The 26651-nt window shown below is 36.7% G+C and overlaps 2 protein-coding genes across 2 annotated transcripts; both read left to right on the top strand.

Moving 5' to 3' along the window:
- Nucleotides 1-12338: 12338 nt before the first annotated feature.
- On the top strand, nt 12339-25433 carry LOC105192552 (cytosol aminopeptidase). Its single transcript, XM_011156765.3, has 8 exons — nt 12339-12503; nt 12857-12972; nt 22031-22194; nt 22435-22609; nt 22700-23027; nt 23103-23371; nt 24398-24576; nt 24922-25433. The coding sequence occupies exons 1-8, from the start codon at nt 12423-12425 to the stop codon at nt 25146-25148; spliced, it is 1539 nt and encodes a 512-aa protein (XP_011155067.1). The 5' UTR covers nt 12339-12422; the 3' UTR covers nt 25149-25433.
- Nucleotides 13858-16520, top strand: LOC105192551 (E3 ubiquitin-protein ligase COP1). Its single transcript, XM_011156764.2, has one exon. The coding sequence runs from the start codon at nt 14130-14132 to the stop codon at nt 16218-16220; it is 2091 nt and encodes a 696-aa protein (XP_011155066.1). The 5' UTR covers nt 13858-14129; the 3' UTR covers nt 16221-16520.
- Nucleotides 25434-26651: the final 1218 nt, after the last annotated feature.

The raw sequence follows: 26651 nt of genomic DNA, 5'->3' as shown, positions 1-26651 counted from the left end.
TAATCGCTCTCAGATACTGTATCACCTGTCAGCGAACTGTAGAATAACTCGCGCAGTGGCAAACATTGATCCTGCAACTTGTCATTACAATCCACATATTCGTACGGAAAGACACTTTTTCGCGTTAATAAATCAAAATCTTTGTTGGATAAGTTTTTAAATTCGGATTGAAGAATTTTTAATTTATCTCCAGTGAGAAACGATGCTAATTTATCGAGACTGGTACTGAGAAATTTGTACGAATCGATGAACCGCAATTTAATATGATTTCGCCAGTCTGATGTTTTACTTGTTGTATCTTTAATATGTTTGATAAATGAAATATATTTTTCTTTCGTTATTGGTAGTACATCGACGTGGCCTTCGAACGCGGTGGCTACTTCCTTGATAATAAAATGAGCGTCATAACCTGATAAGTTATGAAAAACTATCGGAATGTAATAGGAATTTGTAGAATTTAAATTACAATTGGAATGTGCAGGACCCCTGTATTGCCCGGTTAAATGGCAATGATCGCGTACGCGTATATCCCCCACCGCGAATGATTTTTCGCATATATGACAGTGCGTTGCGCTATAAAATGCTGCACACTGTTCTTGTAATAAAATTTCCATAGGGGTATTATTATACAAAATAACTTTTATACGATGCGCGAATTGTTTAAGTTCCTCGACGAACCACGAAATGCAATTCGGATCGCGACGACACTGATACGCGGATAATGATTCATCGTAGGAACATCGTACGTAATAAGCTATACTATGTACTTTATGATGCTGACACACATACGATTTTTTTTCGTCGTTTGGCGTCTTCTCTAGAATGCATTTCATGTCAGCGTACACCACGAATGGAATCCGTTCCCTTCTGTTGTAATTGGTAAAACTGAGCCACTTGTCCTCTGTTGGCAGGATGACTGCACAGTCATTCAACTTGTTGCTATCTATGATATGATTCTCCAGTTTTTCGTTGGAATGAAAATAATGCAAGCAACTGAAAAGAAATGGATATTACGAGTTTTTCTTTTATATCATATTTGTTATATTGTATTCATAGAGAATATTCTTACTGATCACATATATATTTCTTGGATTTTTTCTTACTTAGTTGCCAGCTCACAAGACGTGACAAATTCTTGATCCACACGAAATGTCCCATCTTGTACTCTCGTGGATCTTGCACATATAACAAATTTACATGATTTTCCTTCTTACTGGCGAGACGTATTGGAATGATCGTACATGCTTCTTTCTGTTTCTTTTTATCTTGAATGATATATACGTTGATGGATATGTTGTTTAGCTGTTCAAACTTGGTAATTTGTTTAATCGTCATTGGAAATTCAATATCCTGAAGATTGAATATTTTGGTGTAATGTGGGTACGAAGATTTCCGGTCTCCATGTCTTTCAGCTGGATATAATGCCGCAACTACAGACCATGCAAAACATGCGTTGTCTTTAGTTCGTACGTTTATCACTGCTTTCTTTAATTTTATTTCGCGCGGCAACTCAATGTTGCACCCTGTATGCAGTGGATTGTATTTGTTCACATTGACTGTGAGATCAAATATGCGCAGCAATGCCCATCCACTATCACGTTTTTGAAATTCCTCCAAAGACGCCAAGGTAGGTTCGATGACGCGTTGCTCACCTTAAGATTGTTGTGTCTTTCCATAGCACTTCGCACATGCTCGAGCACCGTACTCTTCGCATCTTGGAGAAATCGAAGAGGTTCGATATGGTTCACGTTAATAACTGCGCCGGTTGATATGCGGCTTTCGAACGCCGTATCAATTTCTTTCCATACCAATTCTGCATCTTTTGATGCGTGTCCAGCACCCACATGTATGAAGCGTTGTTGCACAGAAATTTTCAGTCCTTCGAGTCGTGCAATACCACCACAGTCGAGCCACCACTGATTGCGCGGCGCCAATCAACAATCGCGGTCGTTTTGCTCGACTTTGTTCCTCCAAACATCTGATACACTTGTCATACTTTTGCACCCACGCGTCGTATGCCCATCGCGAATTCAAACGAGTGGATTGCGCCAACAGTTCTCGTTCGGTTTGATCGAAGTCTTCCATATCTTCATTAACTGTTGAGAATAGCTCTGCACTCTAGAATGCTCTACCTTATATTCTTTTCATTAGAAAAGGTTTGGATAGATTAGAACAGGTTTGGACACGCCTAAATCAAATGGGGTGGGGTCTAAAACAAAGATAGCCACATCTCGTTTCTCGGTTTGAAGAATGTATCTGCGCATGCGCTACAACTCCGAAGAGTAAGAGGAGGGGATGCCCTATAGTAACTATAATATTAGGCTTCGGAAAAAAACTTCTGTCTCTCACAAGTAACACTACCCAACTGATACTCACCGATTTGAATAAAACTTAACGTATTTATTAAATACCGAAAAATATTAAATACGTGTTTTTTGTTTCGACTAAATACGCTTTTTAGGGGTAGAAAGCACCTCTCAACTCCTGGAGGTGGAAACAGTTATGGCTAATTATTTCTGAAACGACACATTTTCTGAAAAAACTGCTTAGGACCAAAGTTGTAGAGTTCAAAGTGATGCACTTGATGGCGACCTTGAAATCGATCTTGAGGTCGATTTTCAAGGTCAATTAAATTTGGAAATAATTACTCTCTTCTTATAATCAATGTCTACAATTTCTCTGAATTTTGTATCGTCTTGCACAACTTCCGAAACATCTTCTGAATTGTCTTCAACTAAAATAGCATCAGGAATCACATTAGCATCAGTGCAGTTCAAAGTATCATAAGTCTCTTTAAATATATCAAAATTGATAGCGTCTTTTATCAAATCTGCAAGTTGAGAAGCGATTGATCTTTCTTCATCTGTTATTCTAGATTCTATATTGTACACTGGGTCTTCGAAAGTGAGGCATAACTTTAAAATATTTTTTGGGTTTAATGACATTATGAAATTTTACAGATTAACAATGCTTTAATAATATTATAACAGAGATTCAAAGTAAATTCATAGAAAGCAGAGTTTATGATTATACAAGCCTAAATGAAATTAACACAAAAAATAGTCGTAGGAACAAATGATGGAAAAGTACTTGCAGTAAATATTTTCCGAAAGAATTTTGAAAACATTCACAAGAAACAGCAGTCATAAGAACAATTGGCGTAAAACTATAAACAATGAACACTCGCCCAAGTACAGATGTGAAAATGATGGTTGATGGTATATTCGAACGAAATTCACGAGCAAGATAGCTCATGGCAAATAAGTGATCAAGAAGTAATTTTGGGAAATGCTTGCTCAACGACAGTCGAAAAAATAATAATTGATCATGTCCGAATGAAATCCTAATACAAAATAAAGAATAAAATGTATTGTGGATAACTCCAGAGTAGCAATAAAAATTTAAAAAAATTTGAAAATTTCTAATATAGCACGAAGGTAATGTTTAATTTACAATTAGAGTGACATTTTATGTTTTCTTATCTTTATTTCTATTCTGAAGTTACTTGCAAAACTTTTTTCTCCTTCTTATTTTTTCTATAAATTTGCGCTTATTTTCCCATTACGTCAGGTTTTTTTCTTTTTTAGGAAAATAACGTAACAAATCAATTCTGAAGACAGATTTAGTTAACGCATAAAATTACTGATTATAGATATAGGATGTGGTCAAAGTCCGGCAACGGCTAATTATTTCCAAATTTAATTGACCTTGAAAATCGACCTCAAGGTCGATTTCAAGGTCGTCATCAAGTGCATCACTTTGAACTCTACAACTTTGGTCTTAAGCACTTTTTTCAGAAAATCTATCGTTTCAGAAATAATTAGCCATAACTGTTTTCACCTCCAGGAGTTGAGGGGTGCTTTCTACCCCTAAAAAGCGTATTTAGCCGAAACAGAAAAACACATATTTAATATTTTTCGGTGTTTAATAAGTATGTTAAGTTTCATTCAAATCAGTGAGTATCAGTTGGGTAGTGTTACTTGTCAGTCGCTCTGTGAACGCGAGATTCATCGGTTGTGTGTCTACATAGTAAAGTTTGGGTGTGTCTACATAGTAAAAATGTATGCTGCCGGTGCTGAAATGAACGCTAAACAAGCAATTATTACATGCCTGTTCAACATGAGGACGAGGCTTCACCGAGCAAGAAAATGTGCGAGAGGTGAGTGTCATAACGCTGTTTCTTTTAGTTTATCCGTAGGAATTTTTCCGAGATTCAGACATGTAAATTTTCTATATCTTTTCAGCGTTCCATGACCTCCTGCTATGCATATCTTAGGACGCCGGTACGCTTTGACTGCAACTGCTTATAAATATTTGAATATCGGAATCAGCGTAGGAGCTGAGCCAATCATAGACATAGTCATTGATGATAATCGTAGCAAACAACTGCCGATCCAAATTTGAAATGCGCTAATGGGGCAACGTGCTGACATCCATAGATTTCTGCAGGCCAATTTTTATAAGTCATCGTCTCCCCCGATGCGTATAGAAGAATTAACAATAACGTCATGTAAGATGTACAACTTACAAATTGTGAAACTCACAATTTTTAATAATAGCTTATATGTAACATCAGATACGTTAAATGTATTATTTACATTTGAAAATTGCATCAATCACATGTATGGATGGTTATCAGAAAATATCTGTATAGTTAGTGTAAAATTCAAAAGTTTTGTAAATATTCTTCCTGAAAAGAAGAATTATATTACTAATATACTGTGACGCCTGGCGTGCGTCCGTGCAAGTCCTTCCCGCGTACGGCGTTGGATAGGGCTCCGCCGAGATCCGACCCGTCGGAACCCCAGGGCGGGAAGGGATCGTGCTCAATGGACGTTCGTGCGTGTGTGTAAATAATACTTTATTAAATAAAATAAGGTAGCTAGTAAATTATAACACGCCGAGGTCGGCCGAGACGGCAGCGGTAAGTGGGTTCGCAAACTGGGTCGCTTGACCATGGTCGCACGATTTCCCTCCGTGACGACACGGCGGTCGCGTCCGTTCGGGGATCGCTCGCTCGCTGTTCGCGTCTCTTCGCTCAGGCGGACGTCGTGCCTATCGTGATTCCGGCGCCGTGCTCCCGTGACGCCCCAAAATCGGCGCGCGTGCGGAGTCTTTCAGTCTCCGGGGTTTCCGCCCCGAAGGTCAGTCTTGCTCGTGCGGCGAGGACTCTCGCCCCGGTAGATCACGAGTACGCTCGTGTCAGGTGCGGCGAGGACTCTCGCCCCGGGAAACCACGAGTACGCTCGTGTCAGGTGCGGCGAGGACTCTCGCCCCGGGAAACCACGAGTACGCTCGTGTCAGGTGCGGCGAGAACTCTCGCCCTGGGAAATCACGAGTACGCTCGTGTCAGGTGCGGCGAGGATTCTCGCCCAAGGAAACCCACGAGTACACTCGCTATACTGCCGGAGAACTCTCGGGCTGGTCGGCGTCTCGTCTATCTCCGACGAGACGTCAGAAGGAAAGGTGTCTCTCGTGAGTCGCACGGCGCCTTATATCGGCCGCCCGTACGACTCCGGATCGTTCCCCCTCAGTATCCCGTGGCACGAAATGCACGTGACGGCCGCATGCCGCGCGCGCCGAGGCGGTCCTTGCCTCCACGCGCGTGCCGCGTGCTCGCTCGCTCCTTTGTTTCTCTCGCTCGCTCGCGGTTCTTTTCGCTCGCTTGCCAATTCGTCCGCTCGCTTGCATCCTGCGCAGGGTGCATGACCCGTGGTCGACATGCATTTCGCGCGGCCCGATTAGTAACGATCGGTGTATCGTACAATACATACTACAACAAAAACAATACAAGAAAGCAGCGACTTTGACCGCGAGTCGCTCATTGATTGTGAATTGTTAGCGTGCGCGATAAAAAATATTATGTATGAAGCCATGAACAAATAAATTATATTCTTCTTCCGCCTATACCTTGCATCCCTGCCAAGGGACGCGCTAAAAAACCATTACCACATCGTTCCGAGTATATGTACCTCCGCGGTGAGGACAAATAAATTATATTCTAGAAAACAAAGTTATGTATAAATTAACTAACATCAGAAAGTATGTACGAGAAAAGAATAATACATGCAACAAAGTGCTATAAACAACATTTCTCTCCCGGACGTGTCGAAGAATATTTCACCATGGATGTGCCGACTTTTGTGGATTTACAAGGGTACATAGTTGGAAAGAGATTTATTGTAAAAGAAGCGGCGGTACTGAAGAATGGAACTATTCTTTCACATTACATCTTCACATGTCCGATGCCATGGCATCTGCTCACAAGATCAAACAAATCGAGAGCCTACTAGTTAACGGCTAATCATCATGGATTACGATGGGAAGATGGAACCGTCAAATACTGCAGAGCTGAACATTTTATTACTACAGCTGTGGTGGGTGATATGTATGGCGAGCTTGAAGATGTCGCATCTCAACTTGTGTATGTAAAGGGGCATGAGAAGTGGGAATGGTTGTTACACCTTCTGGATGACAATGTGAGAAGCAACGTGATCATTAGGACCGTGGACACCGATTGCGATGATATGCCTTCTCTGCAAAAATTGAATAATACTTTTCGATGTAATAATCATGTGAAAAATTGGGCCTTACAGAACGTACTAAACATTTTCAATTGGTGGTCTTGGAGAGAATTGTACGACGCTTAATAAAACATTATTTCAAATATACAGATGTTTCTTCCAACACGCTTATCCCCTTTCACCTCTTAGGATTTTATATGATAATTGTGTTTGATAAAAATACAGTTCTTTATTTGCGGTATGATGATTGTTAGACGTTCGAGACACGTTCGATAGACGTTCGATAGACGTCCGATAGATGTTCGAGAGACGTTCGAGAGACGTCCAATAGACGTTCGAGAGACGTCCGAGAGACGTTCGATAGACGTTCGATAGTAATCGCGGGGTCCAGGTTCAATAGTAATCGCGGGGCCCAGGTTTGATCCTACCTACATCCCGGCACGTTTCTCTCTCTGGACATGTGCGTGACGTCACGGTCACTATCTTACCCGTAAACGAGACGTCTACTAACAATAGGCGATAGGTGGTCTAGGGCCGTATTCATAGTCGGATCTTATATTTAAGACCGTCTTGAGTTCACGTTCAGATATTCTGTAGCCAATGAAATGATCTATACTACATCGGAAGATGAACTTAAGACGATCTTAAATATAAGACCGGACTATGAATACGGCCCTTAGAGATTGGAGCGTTCGGTAATAGCCGCAAGACCCAGGTTCGAGTCTAGCAACACCCGGCCCGTTTTTCTCTGGACATGTGCGTGACGTCACGGCCGCCATCTTACCCGTAAACGTGACGTCTACTAGCAATAGGCGACGGTGGTCTAGAAGGTTCGAGCATTCGGATAGCAACCGCGGGGCCCAGGTTCGAGCCTACCTACATCCCGGCACGTTTTTCTCCGGACATGCGCGTGACGTCACGGCCGCCCGCCATCTTGCCCATAGAATCAAACAATTATGGGGAGGAGGGAGGGTATCAATAAAGAGGGGGTATCATCAATAGGGATATAGGATATCAATAAATAGGGGGGGTATTAATTATAATATTTCATTAAAAAGGTCAGGTTCGAAAAGATTTCATTAAAAAGGTCAAGTTCAAAAAGATTTCATTAAAAAGGTCAGGTTCAAAAAGATTTCATTAAAAAGGTCAGGTTCAAAAAGATTTCATTAAAAAAAGTTTTTGAAAATTCATTTTAAAAAGTGGGTTAGAACTCGCCTTGTTTTACTACTGCCAAACTTTACGCGATTATTACTAAAAAACTATACGAGATGTCACTAAATGGAACAGGACTTTTTCGTTCCTATCGTTTAGCTCTACGCTCCTATGGAGTTGGTGTATTACAATTATGAGATACCCTATATAGACACACATACATACACATATATACATATCCCAGGCAGAACAGAAAATCATGATGACATCAAAATGACGTCAAAATGATGAGGAAAACTTATTTTTTCATTCTGATTCAATCATTTTCAAACAATAAAAGCATTTTCTCTGCAATTTATTTTTTATTTTCTATTTGAAGTGTACAACAAATTCCATTAGCACTGTCTCATTCTCTCACACAATATTTTAAAATTTCTTTCTGGTTAGATGCATTATTGAAATATTTATATAGAATGACTGTAAATTATTTGACGGTGTGCTGAACAGGTAATTTATTTGCTTATTATAATATCTTCGAATGTACTCACTTGTTTGCAAAATGGTTTTCCCATGTATTTTCGATGCAGTTTCGATGAACAGCGCAACTATTAATTCAATGAATCTTTAAAAGAAATAGGTGGACCATTGGTAGCGCTCTGAGTTGTTGAGTGCACCACTCAATAAAAATATAACAATACTACGTTTGTATTAAAATGACACGAAGTTTAACGAATGCTTTGTGAAAAATCACCGTAAATGGACGAAAAAACAGTGTACAGTTATAGCGTACAGTTTAGGAAATCCATTCTTTGCCAGCAACGTGGATAGAATCAAATTGGAGAAAGAGTAAACTTTCTTCTTGCCGATTTATGCGGTGATAGCAAAGTATGCAGCAAATGCATTATGCATGTAGTGCAGTGGTATTCTACATGCATGAAAAATGAAAAATGATTAATGAAGTAATTATTAGTAATTAAATAACTAATCAGAGCTTAAACAGATGTACTGTGTCGTGTATATAAATGGTTTTACTAAAAAAGAATATGTAAGCCCACATTACTACTCGAAGGAAACCGCGAAAAGGTCGTGGTTTCTTCCATCAGGAGAAAATGATAAACAAATGTCGAATAAGTCACTTATAAAATGGAATTATTTGATATTGGTTTATATTTCCTAATAAGGAATGATAGGATGTAAGGAAAGGAAGAAGCAAATATAAAGGGAATATCGTGCATAATATCGTGCAAGCGTTAAACAAAGCAGAAACAAAACAAACAAAAGAGAAAATGTGATATTAAAATATACAAAAGCAATTACAGCTACAGTATTTACAGTTGCAATAATGCATGCATTTGCACAATATTTTAATGAAAAATCTTTCACACAGTGGAAAGCGAGATTTAACGCATAAATTTGCCTTTCTCTGCCAACTTCTTACTAAACATCAAGTATCAGTTACGTATTATCTATTTTAGAATGTCACACATTCAATCATATAAATACATGATATTCTATATAACACATGGTATTATGTAGCATTTACATGATTGAGAGTTTATTCTAACAGAGAGCACGTTCTAACATAGAATGTATGTAAATGATACTTGTTGTTTATTGGGTTAACTCGTACATATGGAATGTGTAAATAATCGCTGGTAAGTACTAGCACCGTGCCCAGTTTACTGCCCTGCGTCATTTGGAAATAACTCTGCAAATATGTTAGAATAATGGAGCATACTTAAAATCGTGAAATTTCAATTTGTAATTTCTCCTAAATGCTTGAGTTGTTATGTCCACGTAACTTTAAACAACATTTCTAAATTCGATCATAAAATTAATTCAACAATAACGTTTAGATCGGATTTTTGGCCACTTGATCCTCAATCTAAACGTAATAAATACGACACCGAATGCTTCTTCATCGGAGAAAATTAAAAGAACAATAGATAGATAATAAATACCATGACCACGATTATTGATTATCACTCTTATCATGAGAAACATCTTTCCCCTACTACTAATAAGGTGGTAAAAACTCGCACTGGGATATCTCGCCACCTGCCTATAAAAGGCGACGCGCAAACCAGTGGAGCGACTCATTTTTGCATCAAATCATTTCACGGACTCATTATCATAAAATCATTTCACAACTCAATTTCTTAAAATGTGTCCACACACAGAAAAAACATTCTTAACACTCTGATCAATTGACACTCAACTGCAAAAAGGTAAAAATTAAAGATTCGATATTTAAACATTCGTCTCCTCAGATTAAGTCCTAAATATCCTTCTTCATTCCGATTTAAAATATAATTCACACAAACTAGTCCGTCCCGAGATAAATTAGTTAAATCTATTGACCTCAAAAAGGACTAACACATATACATTCACGATTCACGACGTAACAGAGTGTTGCATCGTCTCCGGTTAACAGTAGCTTTTGCTGGACCTATACTACATTTCTGCCAAAGCTCACCAAAATCAGTGACCCCAAGTTTGGCAGCAGCCCTTATCAGATTATAGCCCAGAAAGAATTAGGGCCAAAGCACAGACTTCTGCATAACGTATAATACACAACGCATAAGAGAATCAACCAATCAGAGTTCTTCATTTCTGTCCTGAGGAGGGAAATGAAGAAAACTAATTGGTTTATTTTCTTATGTGTTATGTATTATGTGTTATGCAAAAGCCTGTGCTCTTGCCCTTAGCCTCGGCGTCACTGAGCGAGAACGAGAGCGAGAAAGAGGGAAAAATATTCTCGCTCGCGTCGTTGAGCGAACACCAGAGTGAGAAGGAGGAAATGATATCTTTCTGTCGCTCAGCGCGCCGACGATTGCCGAGTGGTCCACACGGATAGACTGAGCCGGCTATGTGTGCGTGCGTGGTGGGAGAAATCAGAAAAGAGTCGTGGATATTGGCATCGCAGTTCATGTGCACGGTTGTGCAGAGGGCGCCTCACTCTGGGCTCGGCTAGAATCCCTATAGTAAGAGTCTGGCCAATGTTTTAGTTGGATACAAAATGGCTACTACACCTGTACTGCACCTACTGTAATCTCGGTTTTTACGCGTGCACATGCAAATGATAACATAACATCATTTCATCTTGGAAAAAACTTCCAACACAATAAGAGGACTATATATAAAAATATTTATAAAAATATTTAAAAAATGATTAGTTGTTGCATACCGGGATGCAGAAATAGAAGCGAAAATGGCTTCTATATGAAACATTTTCCAATAAATAAAAAACAAAAAATTATATGGTTGAAACAAATTGGAAGAGAAAACTGGAAACTGAAACAATATTCAGCAATTTGTGAGGTAAGCGTGTAATTATATTAAATAATAAACAAAACATGTTTCTCATCTAATTGTATTTGTAGGTTCATTTTACTAAAGAAATGTGGGAAAAACCGCAACAGGATGGTTCCAAAAAATTAAAAACACAAGCAATGCCAATAAGTTTTCCTCATACAAAAGTAATGTCGGAATCTTTCGATGGAAAAATAAAGAAGTTAAAATATAATAAAAACAACAATGAAAATAATTAAATTATTATTAATAAATATTATTATTAAAATGTTATCGCGTAAAAACATTATTTTTTGTTAACGATACGACGTTTAATTATTTCTTAGAAATGAATTATGTAATTGTACATTATTTGCCTTATATTAAGCAAAGCAATTATAACATTGTTAATTCCCTTATTAAAAAAATGAAAGATATTGAATGTACTGCATTAAAAACATGTCACAATTTATCCTACAAAATTAAAATTCGTTTCATTAATTTTAAAATAAGAAAAAGTTGTCATACTGGAAAATTAGAAAAACCTGTTTTTAATAGTAAAACCATGGCTATGCATTCCGTTATTAGATAAAATTTAATAATCATGTTATTACATATGTAATATTTTTTTAACTTTATGTAATATCAAAATTTAATAATAAAAAAATTGCAAAAATGTATTTTAATTTTCCTTTTCCTGTTACTGCTATTCAAATATCCCGCATACTTTGCTATCACTAATTGGTGGCGCCATTTCGTATCCAGCCAATCAAAAATTGGACTACACAAACATTGGCCAGACTCTTACTATAGGGATTCTAGGTTTGGCTAAAAGCGGCCCGTGACCTCTCTCCTTCTTCTCTCTGGTTATACTATAAAAGTCTATGCCCATAACACCTCTCTTTTTTCTCTCTAGATAGTATTGCAAAAACTCCCTAGTATCTCGTCGGTGCCGAGGTCCGTAAATATAGAGAGACGGAGAATCAGGTCCTCTCATCCACTTCACACGGTTTGGCTCGAAAATGGCGGCGACCGTGGCTCAGCTGATTAACCACTCACACAATTAAACTATAATACTACACATACATAGTATTACGTACACTGACAGATTCTCTAGCTCCAAAATGGCGGCCCTTCAAAATGAGAGGACCTGATTTCGTTCTGTCTCTATTTACGGACCTTAGTCTTTATTAGTGTCTTGTCGATATTATTGCTTACGCGCCACACCGAACGTTTGAAAAAGCCGCTTTTGTATATATATATATACATATATATAAACATGAGTTCAGTGGTCGGAATATATTACGCCTCTCCATAAGAGGTCTCTATAGTCCCTCATGTATATCTTAAAAACTTATCAGAGTTGCCGCTCTGGGTTGTTTATGCGCTTGGTTTCGTAATTGTATCTACTGACGATGTATATATTTCTCACCTAAATGTGCTCGAGAACGAATTATGGCATTGTCTCTTGTCAGAGCTAAGGCACTGCACGGAAATTCGCATTCACGTTTCTTCGCTAGCATATCGACCATGAAGGTAATCGTGAGAACTTGCTCGCATTTCTTTTACTGATTAATTCGGCATGTTTGCTTTACGAAACGACAAAACGCAAAATTTTCGCTGAGTTTTGGGAAAAGTCTAGTATTACAATGAATATCGATACATCCAATTTCTGTGTCCGTATCTGCATCATTCTGAGCACGAGTGTAATACGTTAACGCAATTTCTTGCAAATAGCAATTGTCCTTTACTGAATTAACGTCAATATTTGTTTCAAATTATTAGAGGTGCTAATTTGTTGGAAATATAATCTGAGGAAGATAAATACTTACATAAGGAAACTCTCTCAGATTGTATTTGAACATTTGGATTTTTGCATTCTTTTACAGAAGGGATTGGTGCTTGGTGTGTACGAGACTGATGACGAGAACAAAGTTGCACTCACTTCGACAGCAGCCAAATATAATGAGCTTGTTAAAGGCCAATTGTGGAAATACATCCTGCTGTAAGTTACAGTCATTATTATTACTTACTATTAGTACTTAATGATATTTTTCTATTTTTATGTGATTTTAGATGTTACATTTAGATATTGCATTACAGTGTACATTACTTTCTAACATTATCCTAGTATGCTGTTTTAGAATATACCAAGACAAAAGTTCATCTATATTTAAATATATAAATGAATTAAAAACTAAAGAATCATTCTCTTCTCTGTATTAAGCTGTTCTTGCTATCAGTTAATGCTCTTTTGTACATCTGATAGCTATAGAGATAGCTATAGAGATCCTTACACATATAAAAATGTTTTGTTATAAAAAGGTACCATTCTAAATATCAGTTGGTTTCATAAGATATAATTAATATGCTAGGGTCTTCAACATGTAGACAATTAACTGAATTAATTTGCAACATACCCAAATACTAACAAAATATTACATTTGTACAAAAGTCTGCAACAATTCATAATGACCCAATTCCTGGATGCAATTGTTTCTAATAAGTGTATGTATAGAGAGGGTGGCAGGAAGAGGGGGAGAGAGAGAGAGAGAAATATGGAACTATATATATTCAAGAAAGCTTTTACAGTCTATTATAAAGAGTCTACTTAGTATCGCGCTTTATCGCACATTATGCTCCCTTTCACTTTTTTTATTATACAATAATATAATGATATGTTTATTAAATATTTTATTCATATTTCCAGCCTGAAACAATTGTTATAATGCTGCCTGAGCTTTATCTGACACATTTAAAAGTGCTTTTTCTTTGTTATTTTAAAATTCATATATAAAGTATTTTTTGTTTTTGAAAATTTTGAATTTTTGAGCGATATTTTATATCTTATGCGAGCTCACTGGCATTATTTTGATTGTTTCAGGAGTGACTAGACTGAGAGACGGTATTGTACACATGATATGAAGCACAAATTGCTCGGCACAAGGATTTCCTAGAAACACGCTGCACATTATAAGTGAAAATATAATACTGCCTATTCTATGATAAATATTTTTTCTCGCTTGACGACTCGAATGCGCTCATTAGGGATATTCCCATGTTTGAATTGAAAGTGCTACAGTGAACTTATACTTTTATGTTGATTTAATTATATTATTTTACTTCAAGAAACTAACTAAAATCAAATAAGATATATTAGTAATGTCGGCTCTTGGCGACGGTAACATGGGGAACGATAGCAGCGCAGGGAGCAGTGGTGGATTAGGCGAAGGTAGCGGTAAGACAAGCAAACAGCAACAACAACCGGCAAATATGTTACAAAGAATCACCGGTATATTGGAGGATAAGAGTAATGATTACTTGTGTCCGATTTGTTTCGACCTTATCGACGAGGCACATATCACACGTTGCGGACATACATTTTGTTACAGTTGTATCGTGAAGTCATTAGAAACCAAAGACCGTTGCCCAAAATGTAGTTTCACGTTGAGCAAACAGGATATTTTCCCGAATTTCCTATTGCACGAGCTAATATTAAAGTATAAAATAAGAAGCAAAGGTCTCTCGCAGATAGGCTCTTACGCAACGGATGGTAGACGCAAATCAGCAGGTACCGATTCGCTGTCATCTGCGTGTGACGGTTTGAGAAACATCGTGGCTGCGGAAAGTGCTAATCTCACTCTACCCGACGTGAATGTAATGTTAGAGGTGTTGACTCAACGGAAGCATCTGCTTGAAGCGGAGACCTGTACGGCGCAGAATAAACTGCTGCACGAATTTCTGAAACATTTGCTGCAACAGAAGGAGGAACAGAAGAATCAGTTGCAAAAGGAGGTAGCGCTGATCAAGAGAGACATGGAAGAAGTGGAGAACATTTTGAAGGACGTTCAGAACAAATGTCCGCGAGTAGAGGATCTGAAGAAAGTCAGCGAGCATGAAACTGCGCAGGTGTCCGCTATTAGAAAAGAGATGCTCGGCCTTATAGATATAATAGACTCAAATATGGTGAAACCTAGCGATAAGGCGGTCGGCATGACCGACACTTTCTTCGCGAATCATCCGGGCGGGTCCGCTCAGAAACAGAACGAATATCATCCGGGTGGTTCGACCTTGGCCATACGACGGAAAAGGTTGCACGCGCACTTCGACGATTTTGTGCAATGCTATTTCGATTCGCGCGGTAAAGAGCTACTGCTCGGCCAGAAATCGCAGTTATCGCAAAATGAAGCGCAAGCGCAGCACGGCGGTGCGCACAGTACGAGTTCTGGCTTGGATGTGTTTCGTGAGAATCTTGTCAAATTCTCGCGGTATAATTCCCTGCGGTCGCTGGCTACGCTAAATTACTCGTCGGATATCTTTAACAATTCCACCATTGTATCTAGCATCGAGTTTGACAAAGACAACGAGTTCTTCGCGATTGCCGGTGTCACTAAGCGCATCAAGGTATTCGATTACGGAGCCGTTATACGAGACACTGTAGATATTCACTATCCGTGCGTCGAAATGGTCTCGAGTTCAAAGATCTCATGTGTTTCGTGGAACTCCTTCCACAAGGGAATGTTGGCCTCTTCGGATTATGAGGGCACGGTGACTGTGTGGGACGCCACAACGGGTCAGCGCACCAAGGCATTTCAGGAACACGAAAAGCGGTGCTGGTCTGTGGACTTTAACGATGTGGACACCAAGTTGATTGCATCCGGCTCTGACGATGCTCGCGTCAAATTATGGGCACTGAATACGGATTACTCCGTGGCGTCATTGGAAGCAAAAGCCAATGTCTGTTGTGTAAAGTTCAATCCGCGCAGTTCGTGTCACTTGGCCTTTGGTTCCGCAGACCATTGTGTGCACTATTACGATCTGCGCAACATGAAGGAAGCGCTATGCATATTCAAGGGTCACCGTAAGGCTGTGTCTTACGTTAAATTCATCAACAAGGAAGAAATCGTGTCTGCCAGTACGGACTCGCAGTTGAAAATGTGGAACATTAACAATCCACTTTGTCTGCGTTCCTTTGTGGGACATGTCAACGAGAAGAACTTCGTTGGTCTTGCTACGGACGGTGATTATGTCGCTTGTGGATCGGAGAATAATGCGCTCTATGTATATTACAAAGGATTGACGAAGCAACTGTTCTCGTACAAATTTGACGCAGTGCGAAGCATATTGGAGTTACAAGACAGACGGGAAGAGGACCTGAATGAATTCGTGTCCGCAGTCTGCTGGAGGCAAATGTCCAATGTTGTGGTAGCCGCTAATTCCCAGGGAATTATCAAAATATTAGAACTTGTTTGAGACAATTAGGAAGAATTGGTCGAACAAGTGACTGAAGGAAGCTCGACTACTTTTGATTAAAAATGGTCTGAATGACCATTGCAAAAATAAAAAGACGAACCGAACGATGTAATATATGCGTGGAGTGTTATTTATGCAACATTAAAGAATTTAATAAGAATTAATAATTTTACGGGAAAGAGAAAGAATTGAATAAGAATTAAATATTTAACAGAGAAAGGGAGGTCCAACTTTGATATTTGGCCTGATTTGATGATATTTAAAACATTATATATAACGCCATAATTTTTTTCTTTTCTCCTTATTGTTTCCTTTATTTTCTTTCTTATTTTACTCTTGGACCCTTTCCATTTCCTGCTATTTATATTTTACGTTTAATGCAAAGATAAGCAACAAGAGAAATGATGGAATCATTCTAAATAGCATAATACTTTTTTTTTTCAATGGTACATAAGAGGAATTTTTTATGTAATAGATAATCTGAAAATTGTCAGGCACTGAGTGATACAAATATCGTATCCCGATAGTAAAAGAAGGTAATATGATCAGTAAATATTATGCAAGCGGTGATCTCTGCTGATTTATTTTGTACTCAATATACTGAGGAGCACGAGTATCTCCTCTATATATTGTATGTTTTACATACGTATAACACACGCACGCGCGCGCGCATACACACACAGAGAGGGGCGGGGGGAGGGGGTGTTTAGTTATATAAATATTTGGACAAATATCTCTCTCGTAATCTTATAGTCGCTGGAAATATTAATAAAGAAAGTTTGCATGATTTTTAATATGCAACAAAATACACGTTAAATCTTTGTTCTTTATAGCATGTTTTGCGTAGTAGGAAATGAAAGAAATTGAAATTTTATTGAATAAAGAATGACTGATATACATGTTGCGTACACGCGCGCGCGCGCGCGTGTGTGTATGTGTGTGTGGGCGCGCGCGCGCGCGCACAGAATGCCCATATCTACGAGCGCTTTTCCACGAGAATTTTATGCGTATTGTTTTGAAATTGGTAAAAAAAAATATCCACGTTCTCCAACCCTCTATATTAAAAAATCCCGCTGAAATTAAAAAGAATATTTTTAAGCTTTTTCCTCTCCCTCGATTATCTCTCGCAAAGTTTCCTGAGGGTAAGTGTTTCTTTTTAATTTTTTTGGCAAAAGTATATTTTGACTTTAGATTCGGATAGAAGATAGAAACATAAGACTTTTACTCTTGGAGCTTTTTCGACATTTTTTCAAATTTTCCAATTATATATTTTGGTGATAAAGTCCCTTTAATGATTACGGAAAGTCTCATGAAATTTGCACGCACAATTAATAAATTAGTAGTAAAAATAAAAAAGAATAACGAACACACAAATTCCAGTCATAAAAAGGAGGAGCTAGTCCGTGTATTATCTCAAAAACTTTCGATAAAGATGGTTGAGTGAGGCATTGTTATTTTGAGGGAAGACTATTTCAAAGATCCCCCTCTCCCGAAAATTCTTTGTTCCCAAAAATAATAGTTTAAAGAAAGGTTCTGAGGGGTCTTCCTGACAATCTGAATTTACAACCCTCTTCAAGCGACACCTCATTTTATCAGCAAATCTTACAAAATTCACATTTTTGTGACTTTTCTTCGAGAGAGGTTTCAAAAGGGGGCTTTAAGTCTGTTTGAAGAACACAGCTTTTGTAAAGGCCTTTTTAAAACAATCAGATATTGCAAATTCTAAAGACTCATATTGCTCATGGTTGAGATCGGGTTGAATGATAACTTCAGCAGTCTTTTCTTCTCATTTTAAAGTTTCTTTTACACCGGCTTACTGATTTACGCAACTCTGGATGTACTTACTCTGGTTTTTTATCTTTGGTTATTTAACTCTAGTTATTTATTCTTTATTTTGTTAAGTGACGGTTGCACCAAGAATCATATTTTCACTTTATTGAAGTATGTAAGCCTATTAATTAGTCATATCTAGTAAACGAAACATCTAACGGTTTCTTTAAACGAAGCGGTTTCATTCGGTCAAAGGAAAGACTGGGATAAAGTTCTTACACCTAATAAGGGAAATAAGAACTTGCGTCAAAGTTCAGATTCATTTATATCTAGTCAAAAGCAGAGCAATCATTATCAGTTATGCTGTCATTTGAGTCTCGTTGAGCCCTCATACAAAAGATTATCTTATCCTGGAAGTTGTCGCCATGAAGCTCTTTGCGTAATCTGGGACAAAAAGAACAAGTTTATGATCGTGAAAGTATTAGCGTAAACGATATCAATATTCCTATTTCCTATTCTAAAATTTCGATAAATATTAAATAGAATCATGCGGATTTATCAATAAAATTGCTAGCACATCAGAACATTTCTTATCGAGTAACTAGTGCGCTTTCCTTTATAACTTGGATTAGCTTGAACGCTACTTATTTTATTATTAGATTAGCTTGATTAGCTACTCAGTTTTACTAACACGTTTCGCTAAGATTCTTTTAGAAATCTTTTGTAGCTGTGTAGGATGATCATGGTACTTTTCGTTGTAAAGTTGTTCAACTGCAGAATAATTTTTGTGGCCTAAAATCATCAACATATCAAATGTGTCCTCATTTAAGAATGATATGGTACACGCATGATAGTAAGTGATGTGAGACACAAACTGCGAGATAGCATAAAGAAGCTGATGAAATGAGGACAAAAAATATAAGTACTAGGTGCTAGTTATATCAGAGTAGAAGAGATTACTAACTTGAGAGATTTGAACAGACTGTTTCTTCTGCTTTAGCTTATTTTATTTTGCTGAAGATGATAGAAGTACTAATAATTAAAAAATGATACACAATTGTGCATGTGTGTAGGTGCGGGTATGAGTGTGAGTATAAATGTAGGTGTAGGTGTAGATGTGGTTCCTTTGGATTAGGTTTTCTTATTTGTTTAATTCCAATGTAACCTAATATCATATTGTTTTAAAAAATCATTTGTTGTTTCGTTAGATTGAAACATGTGTTTTATAAAAAAGAGAACATTATTAAAAAAAAATAAAATCATCTTTTTAATTAAATAATCTATCATTTGCTTATATGTCTCATTTTGTTTTATTAGATTAAATTATGTTATATAATTAAATAAAAACTGTTATTTTATACATTTTGTTTTCTATTTTAATGTATTATTTGTATTAACCAATATAATATTTTTAGTTAAAACTCTAAGAGTAATCATGGTGTTACCGGTTTACTAATATACAAAATCATGGGGAAGAGATATTGCATATATGTGATGAAGTGATAAAAAACCGTCAAGTGATGCGGAAAATAAAATATTAAGTTTCTTGAACAAAACTTTCTTTAAATAAAATGATTGAATTTTGTTAGTAAAATGAGAAAGTTTAGTAAAATGATTTTCTATTTTAAACCAAACAATAATTTATTTAGACTAAAAAATAAAATTAAATCAAGCAACTGTATTTATTGAGTGAGACATTGGTTTTTTTTTAACTATTCCTATAAGTAAAAAAATTTCATTTGATTTAACAGAATTTATTAAATCGGACAAAATCTCGTCTTCTTTGCGTAATAGTAATTATTCTTGCATGCAATGATTTACGAATTAAGGTCATTCTACATTGTATTATATTTGATTGTTAATACTTAACACCTTGTGCATGTGTGTAGGTGCAAATGTCCATTTTTAGAATGTCGCAAGTCATAAATATTTTTATTTATGTCCTCTTTAATAAGTTAATATTTAATATAAAATTTCCAATTTTTTAAATTGCTCTTCACTTATGAAATGAAATTGAAATAATTAGATAAAACTTTTCACTTTTATGACGCCAGCAATTGCGATGAATATCCCAGAACTTTAACGAGTGACTGCATTTATTGCTTACTTTCTGAAAAAATATAATCTCATGACTGCATGATTTTATTAAGGACAATTTATTAGAAAATTTAATAAAGCGCAGTCAATATATATAAATTATTATATGGAATTTTATTATTTTTCTGCAGAGCAATGACTGTATCTATAAATAGCACATAGTGTAGTTTAAATACTTTGCCAAGTACATAATAAGTTACGTAGCTCAACGTTTTATTACCGCATATAAAAGCTTTATTATAAAACGGTAATTATTGTGGTATGATATATTAGCTTCATTGTGTGTGAACGAGATAATCAAGGGATTGAAATATTCATTATAAATTATTTATTCTATAAGCAATATAAAGTTTATTAATCTGTGCATGCGTGCGTGCGTGCGTGCGTGCGTGTGTGTGTGTGTGTGTGTGTGTGTGTGTGTGAGATAGAATACGCGAGCCCACACATACAAATCCTGATGTGCCAAAATGTACAAAAGGCAAATGCAAAAGTGAATGCTGCATTAAAGACAACTCTATAGATTTTTGAACTGCAGAAATAGTAAAACGTGGATACATTTAATTCGTTTTTATAAATTCAAGTTATATTTTTGTCGCAAGTATCAAGCACTAAAGTTCTTGGCTTTTCGCTGCGACCATCTAGCTTAATTACATCAGAAATGAGAAAATATACTATAAAGATTTTTGCAAAACATGTTAAAATAAATAGATATACTTACAAAATAATGCAATCTATCAAGCGGCTCAACTAAAATAGTTTGCACACCTTGTATTTTTCTCACTTATGACGTCATCAGTTAAGAGATCTGCTACGAATAGTCAGGAGCTTTCATGAGACACGTAAATTTATTATTTTTGAGAAATATATAATTATTTTTTAAGAAATATACAAATTTGATAAGTGCTGTACTAACTAACGAAACAACGAAATACGATTGTAACTTTGACACATGTTATCAAGGTCATCATTTTTGAATAACATTCAAAAAAATGGTGGTCGTCACTTATTCTTATTTGTTAGAAAACTTATTAACGACAATTATTTCTTAAGCAGCTAACATTGAGCAGACATGCATAATCACGAAAAATCAAAAGTCACAGAACTTGAAAAATAAAACAATGTTCTGAAAGGTCACAATTTTGATTATATAGCAATATAGCAAGAAACCGTTTTTATTAATAACACTTTTATTTTTGACACTAATGCGACAGTTAACATCTTTTGAGTGTTATTGAGAATGATGATCTTGACAACATGTATCATGAGTGAGATAATCGTATCTCGTTGCTTCGTTAATATAACGTACTACTTGTCATCATAAATTTGCATTTAATATTGCATATAATTACGTCAACTGAACTTTATAATAAAATCACATTATAAAATACAACAGTAAACTTAACACGCGTAAGCAACACGAAGCTAATAGTAAACTTTTTTTTAACACAAATTGTATTATGTATAATAAAACACTACTAAATAAGTTGTAATATGCTCGCAAATTTCACTTGTTAATGAGAATTGAGTGTTGAACAGCTATCTATAATGTATTGATGCTGGTACAAAGCGAACTCTGCTGTAGATTAAAAAACGACAGTTGTGAATTAATGTCTAGTTATAATTCACGAAAAGAATAATTGTAAATGTAGTCATGTATCAGATGTAATTGGAGGGAGAGAAAAATATTCTAGAATAAAAAAATAGTATATTTTTAAAGTGTATTTTGAAATTGCGAATTATTACACGTTTATAATGAATGTTAAAAACGAAAAAAGGATGGAGAGAAATAGAAATACCTAGATTCTATTACAATTAATAAATTTACGAATTTGTGTCAAAATTTATCTATTAGATATAACACACCATCGCATGCGCCTTCTCGTAAAAATAAATAAATCAATTATTTGTTACGACCGGTTTTTTTCATTAATTTTAAATCACAGAGCAGGTCCAAAGATTCCTAAAGGCCGAGCCAGAGTGTTTTGGGGCTTAGATGAAACAAATTACAGTGGAGTCGCGGTAGTCGGCCTGGGGAAGCAGGGTCTTGGTATCAATGAACTGGAAGAAATTCACGAAGGAAAGGAGAACGTGCGCTCTGCTGCAGCAGGTAATTCTTACCGATTAAGATGCTGACTAACGAATTCAGAAAAAAAGTAAGAAGGAAGAAACAATTTGATTTCTCGTTATAAAATTCTAACAATTGTAATCAATTATACGTATAGATACACACACACAAACGCGCGCACGCATACATACACTCACATACAAACACATACGTATATATAACGATCATGATTTCATTATTACATAAAACGCTGTGTCTTATTGTAGAATATTATTATTGCAGCGGGTTGTCGTGCTTTAGATGACGTCGATATAAAAGACATCAAACTAGAGACATTAGGCGATGCAGAAGCTGCCGCTGAGGGAGCTGGTCTTTGTACGTGGCTTTATCAAGGATGCAAAAATGAGGAGAAAAAGAAGAAGTTACCAAAGATCTCTTTATACGGAGAGGAAGGAGAGTGAGTACCTTCTTTATATCCTCCTCCAGCGAAAATGCAAGAATAGTTGTATGAAATTGAGTCAATTATTTCGATTATATCGATATAAAGGATAGAATGGCGAGTGGGTATCATCAAAGCTCAGGCACAAAACTGGGCTCGCCAACTCGCGGACACGCCTGCGAATCTGATGACACCTACAATATTCTCACAACAAGTCTTGGAAGTACTAACGCATCTCGGGGTCGACGTTCAGATGCACGATAAAAAGTGGGCCGAGCAGAAAAAAATGGGTTCATTCCTCAGTGTCGCACGAGGAAGCTGTGAATCGCCCAAATTTCTCGAAATCAGCTACAAGGGCGCCGAAAATCCAAACGAAGCTCCGGTGACGTTTGTCGGCAAGGGAGTCACTTTCGACGCCGGTGGTATTAGCCTCAAGGTAAGTCTCGTCATCTTTTAACGATATATAAAAAGGAGAAGAAACTCGACTGAGCAATCGAGTAATCAATTATAGCCGCCATCGGAGATGGACGAAATGCGTGCCGACATGAGCGGTGCCGCTTGCGTAGTCGCCACCATTCGAGCTGCGGCGGAGTTGAAATTGAAAAAAAATATTATCGGGCTGATACCGCTCACGGAAAATTTACCATCGGGACATGCTACGAAGCCGGGCGACCTCGTACAGGCAATGAACGGCAAGACCATCATCGTGGACAATACTGACGCAGAAGGTAGACTGATTCTCGCTGACGCACTTTGCTACGCTCAAGAGTTTAATCCAAGGTACCTGCACACACAACTCGCATATCATACAATATAGCGCTTATACTAAAGACGAATAAAACGACATTGGGACTAGACTGGTATAATAAGCACATTTCACATTGATCGAACACACACTTGTTTGAATTTTCTGATGGAATCTTTATAAATTTGCCAATTTTTCTCTTATACAGGGTGTCCGGTAATTAGCTGCCAAGCCGAAGTGTGAAGGTAGATTGGATTAAGACAAACATTAAAGTCCCGTACCGTTTGGCGAGATTCGCAATAATTATCGAGTTATTAATTACAGAAATCTGAAGTGGGAGCGCGCCGACATGATGATTGGAGAAACATTGCGGCTGCTTAGGCCATAGCGCGGCCCAGTCGATCCAGAAACTGTTGTCGGTGCCCGGCGTGGGAAAGGACAACGCGCCACTATTCGTTGTTTTATCTCGCCGCACCTACATCATGCCGTCAACAGTTGCTGGGTCGACTGGGCCGCGTTGTAACCTGAGAGGCTTCTCCAATTATCCATCTCAGCGCGCGCTCATTTGTCAGATTTCTGTAATTAATAACTCAATAATTATTGCGAATCTCGCAAAACAGTATGGGACTTTTATGTTTGTCTTAAATCCAATCTATCTTCATACTTCGGCTTGGCAGCTAATTACCGGATACCCTATATACTTGACGAATAAGAGTCAAAATATAAATCGTATTAACTGTTAGAGAGCGAGATGCTCGAAAGCAATACGATCACTGTGTGCAGCGCGGATCTAGTTGTTACGATGCTATGGTGGTTTTTCCGCACGTTATGATGTTAATATAATAATGAAAAAATTATTCACAGACAACGATGAACGTTCGACGCGTCAGGCGCCATTAGGCGTTGCCTGCTCATGATGAAAACTTTCCTCATACGTTCACTCTAAGGATTAAAAGTTTTAAAGCATTATATTGTTATTGTGTGTATATTATTAATGTAGACATAAGTTAGTTGGTGGATTGCCCTAGATTTTATAAACTAATGATTTTCCAAACAAATAGATTTATCTTGGATATTGCTACGCTGACTGGTGCTATAAGAGTTACACTATCAAACGCCGCAACTGGAGTATTCACCAACGACAGTAATCTTTATGAAACTTTGAGAAACGCCGGTACGATAACTGGCGATCGAGTATGGAAACTTCCTCTGTGGCAACATTTCACCGATGAAGTAACGAGTAAGAGATATTTTTCAATCCTTGACTACTCGTGCTGTTAAATTTACCGTAATAATATAGTCACGAATAAAATTACTTCTTGCCTTCCCAATAAAGTTCACTATTTTTTGGATTTGTGTGATAAAGTGGTGCTGGAATCGTCTGGAATTATCTGAATATTAACGTTCAGTCTGCAAATTATTCTTCGTATTATTTACACGAAATCACAATAGTTCTTAAAAAATGGAGCTACGTACGTTAATAAATATAAAGATTGAAAGACTAATATTTATTAGGAGAACTATGAAATATTTTTATTTCTATCATCATTTTTGTCCTACTACTGTAAGTTACAATAATTTTCAGAGAAAGTCAAGGGTGCTGATTTAAATAACGTCGCTAAGAGCAAGGGCGGTGGCTCTTGCACTGCTGCTGCTTTTTTGAGAGAATTCGTCGGCAAGGATATACCGTGGATGCATCTTGATATAGCAAGCGTCATGGGTCCCGCTTACGATGAATTGCCGTATATATCAGCTGGAATGACTGGCCGCCCAACCCGTACACTTATACAATTTTTACAGGCACTGTGTTAGGATTTACGAAGATAACATACTTCGTAGATTTGTATGCGTGCGTGCGTGCGTGCGTGCGTGCGTGCGTGCGTGTTTTTAACACAGAAAAGTATGTATATAACTATACATATTAAACACGTAGATGAATCGTGCCTAGTACGGAGAGGATTATATTAAATAGTCTATATAAATACGGCTTAGAACGACGTTTATCAACGTTGATGAACATATAAATGTCTGCTACGACTTTGTAGCAACGTTTTAATAATTTGATTATCGCTATATAATTCAGTTGCAAATCCCAGCTCGACATTATCGATATCCAGTATAATAATATTTAATATCGCGATGATATCAAACCAACTCTTACTCTACTTGAATGTGCGGAGTAATTAGTAAACTAAAGCCCAAGTGAATATATTTTGTGCTGTGTCGATTTTACGTAACTTTTCAATTGGATTATTTAAAGTGTTAAAATAAAAGTATTTGTTTTGTTTTAGAACATATTTTGTACGCTGCCCATTCTTCTTGACAATAATAATAATTCTTGTATGTTTATATATAAGTACCATAAGACATACTTTATTTTATACACAATAAACACCAAAGCTACACTTTTAGGCATATATTAAACAAAAGCTACATTCCTATGGGTATGTGTGTATATATATATATGTGTGTGTATATATATATATATATCTCACGTATATATATATATATATAAATCAATATGTTAAAGTAAAATACATCCTTTAAACTTGTATTTCCTACAAAAGAAGAAAAGAACAAAATAAGAAAATGAAATAAGAAAGTTAACAACCAAATGTTAATAATAAAAATCCTGCAAAACTAGCGATATTAAAATATTGAACTACCAATTGGAAGCAAAAGAGAAAAAAGAGGTAGGCGGGAACGTGTCAAATATATATGCAATGTTTTATACACGAACACCAAAAGCTAACTTCTCATACTTTTTCAATGATAAGAAATTCCGAAAAAAAGCAAAATCCCAAAAGACAATGTATGGTTTCATTGCAACAAGTTTCAATAAATTGTATATTTCATATCTTCTGTTACTTAGTTTAAAATATTTTTAATCCTTCCTTTGCAAAATATCAGGAGTTTCAGGTCGTTGCTCTCCCTAAAAAAGTGAACTGAAATGTTCACGAAACGTCGGAAATAAATCCACAGCGGACGTGACAATCTGAGATAACTATTATCTCAAACTTCAAGCCTCCTGAAGACTCCAAAGACAAGCAGAACTCTATATAGGAATAAAATGCTTGGCAAAAGTAGAAAAAGAGAATAATTAAAAAAATATTGTTTTTATTAGCTTTACCTTTGCATTTCTCTATATTTATTTCAGTGGAAATATACATAGCGAATATATCCACGGAAATAACAATGTTCTTGTTAAAAAAGATATTGCACAATCATGTGTGAATGCAGATTAAAAAAAAAAAAGTTGAAAAGATAAGGTTTAAGCCTGCAACAACAAAGTGTTCTACCACAATAGTCAATCGT

The sequence above is a fragment of the Harpegnathos saltator genome, unplaced genomic scaffold, assembly GCF_003227715.2.
Source record: "Harpegnathos saltator strain DR-91 unplaced genomic scaffold, Hsal_v8.6 scaffold410, whole genome shotgun sequence".
Classification (NCBI taxonomy): domain Eukaryota; kingdom Metazoa; phylum Arthropoda; class Insecta; order Hymenoptera; family Formicidae; genus Harpegnathos; species Harpegnathos saltator.
This window is presented reverse-complemented; position numbering and strand designations above follow the sequence as displayed.

Excerpts from the sequence above, each read along its gene's own strand:
- LOC105192551 (XM_011156764.2), top strand. The coding sequence starts at position 14,130 with ATGTCGGCTCTTGGCGACGGTAACATGGGGAACGATAGCAGCGCAGGG.
- LOC105192552 (XM_011156765.3), top strand. The coding sequence starts at position 12,423 with ATGGCATTGTCTCTTGTCAGAGCTAAGGCACTGCACGGAAATTCGCAT. Across the intron at positions 12,973-22,030 it reads TTGTGGAAATACATCCTGCT|AGCAGGTCCAAAGATTCCTA; the intron begins GTAAGTTACAGT and ends TTTAAATCACAG. Across the intron at positions 23,028-23,102 it reads CCGGTGGTATTAGCCTCAAG|CCGCCATCGGAGATGGACGA; the intron begins GTAAGTCTCGTC and ends AATCAATTATAG.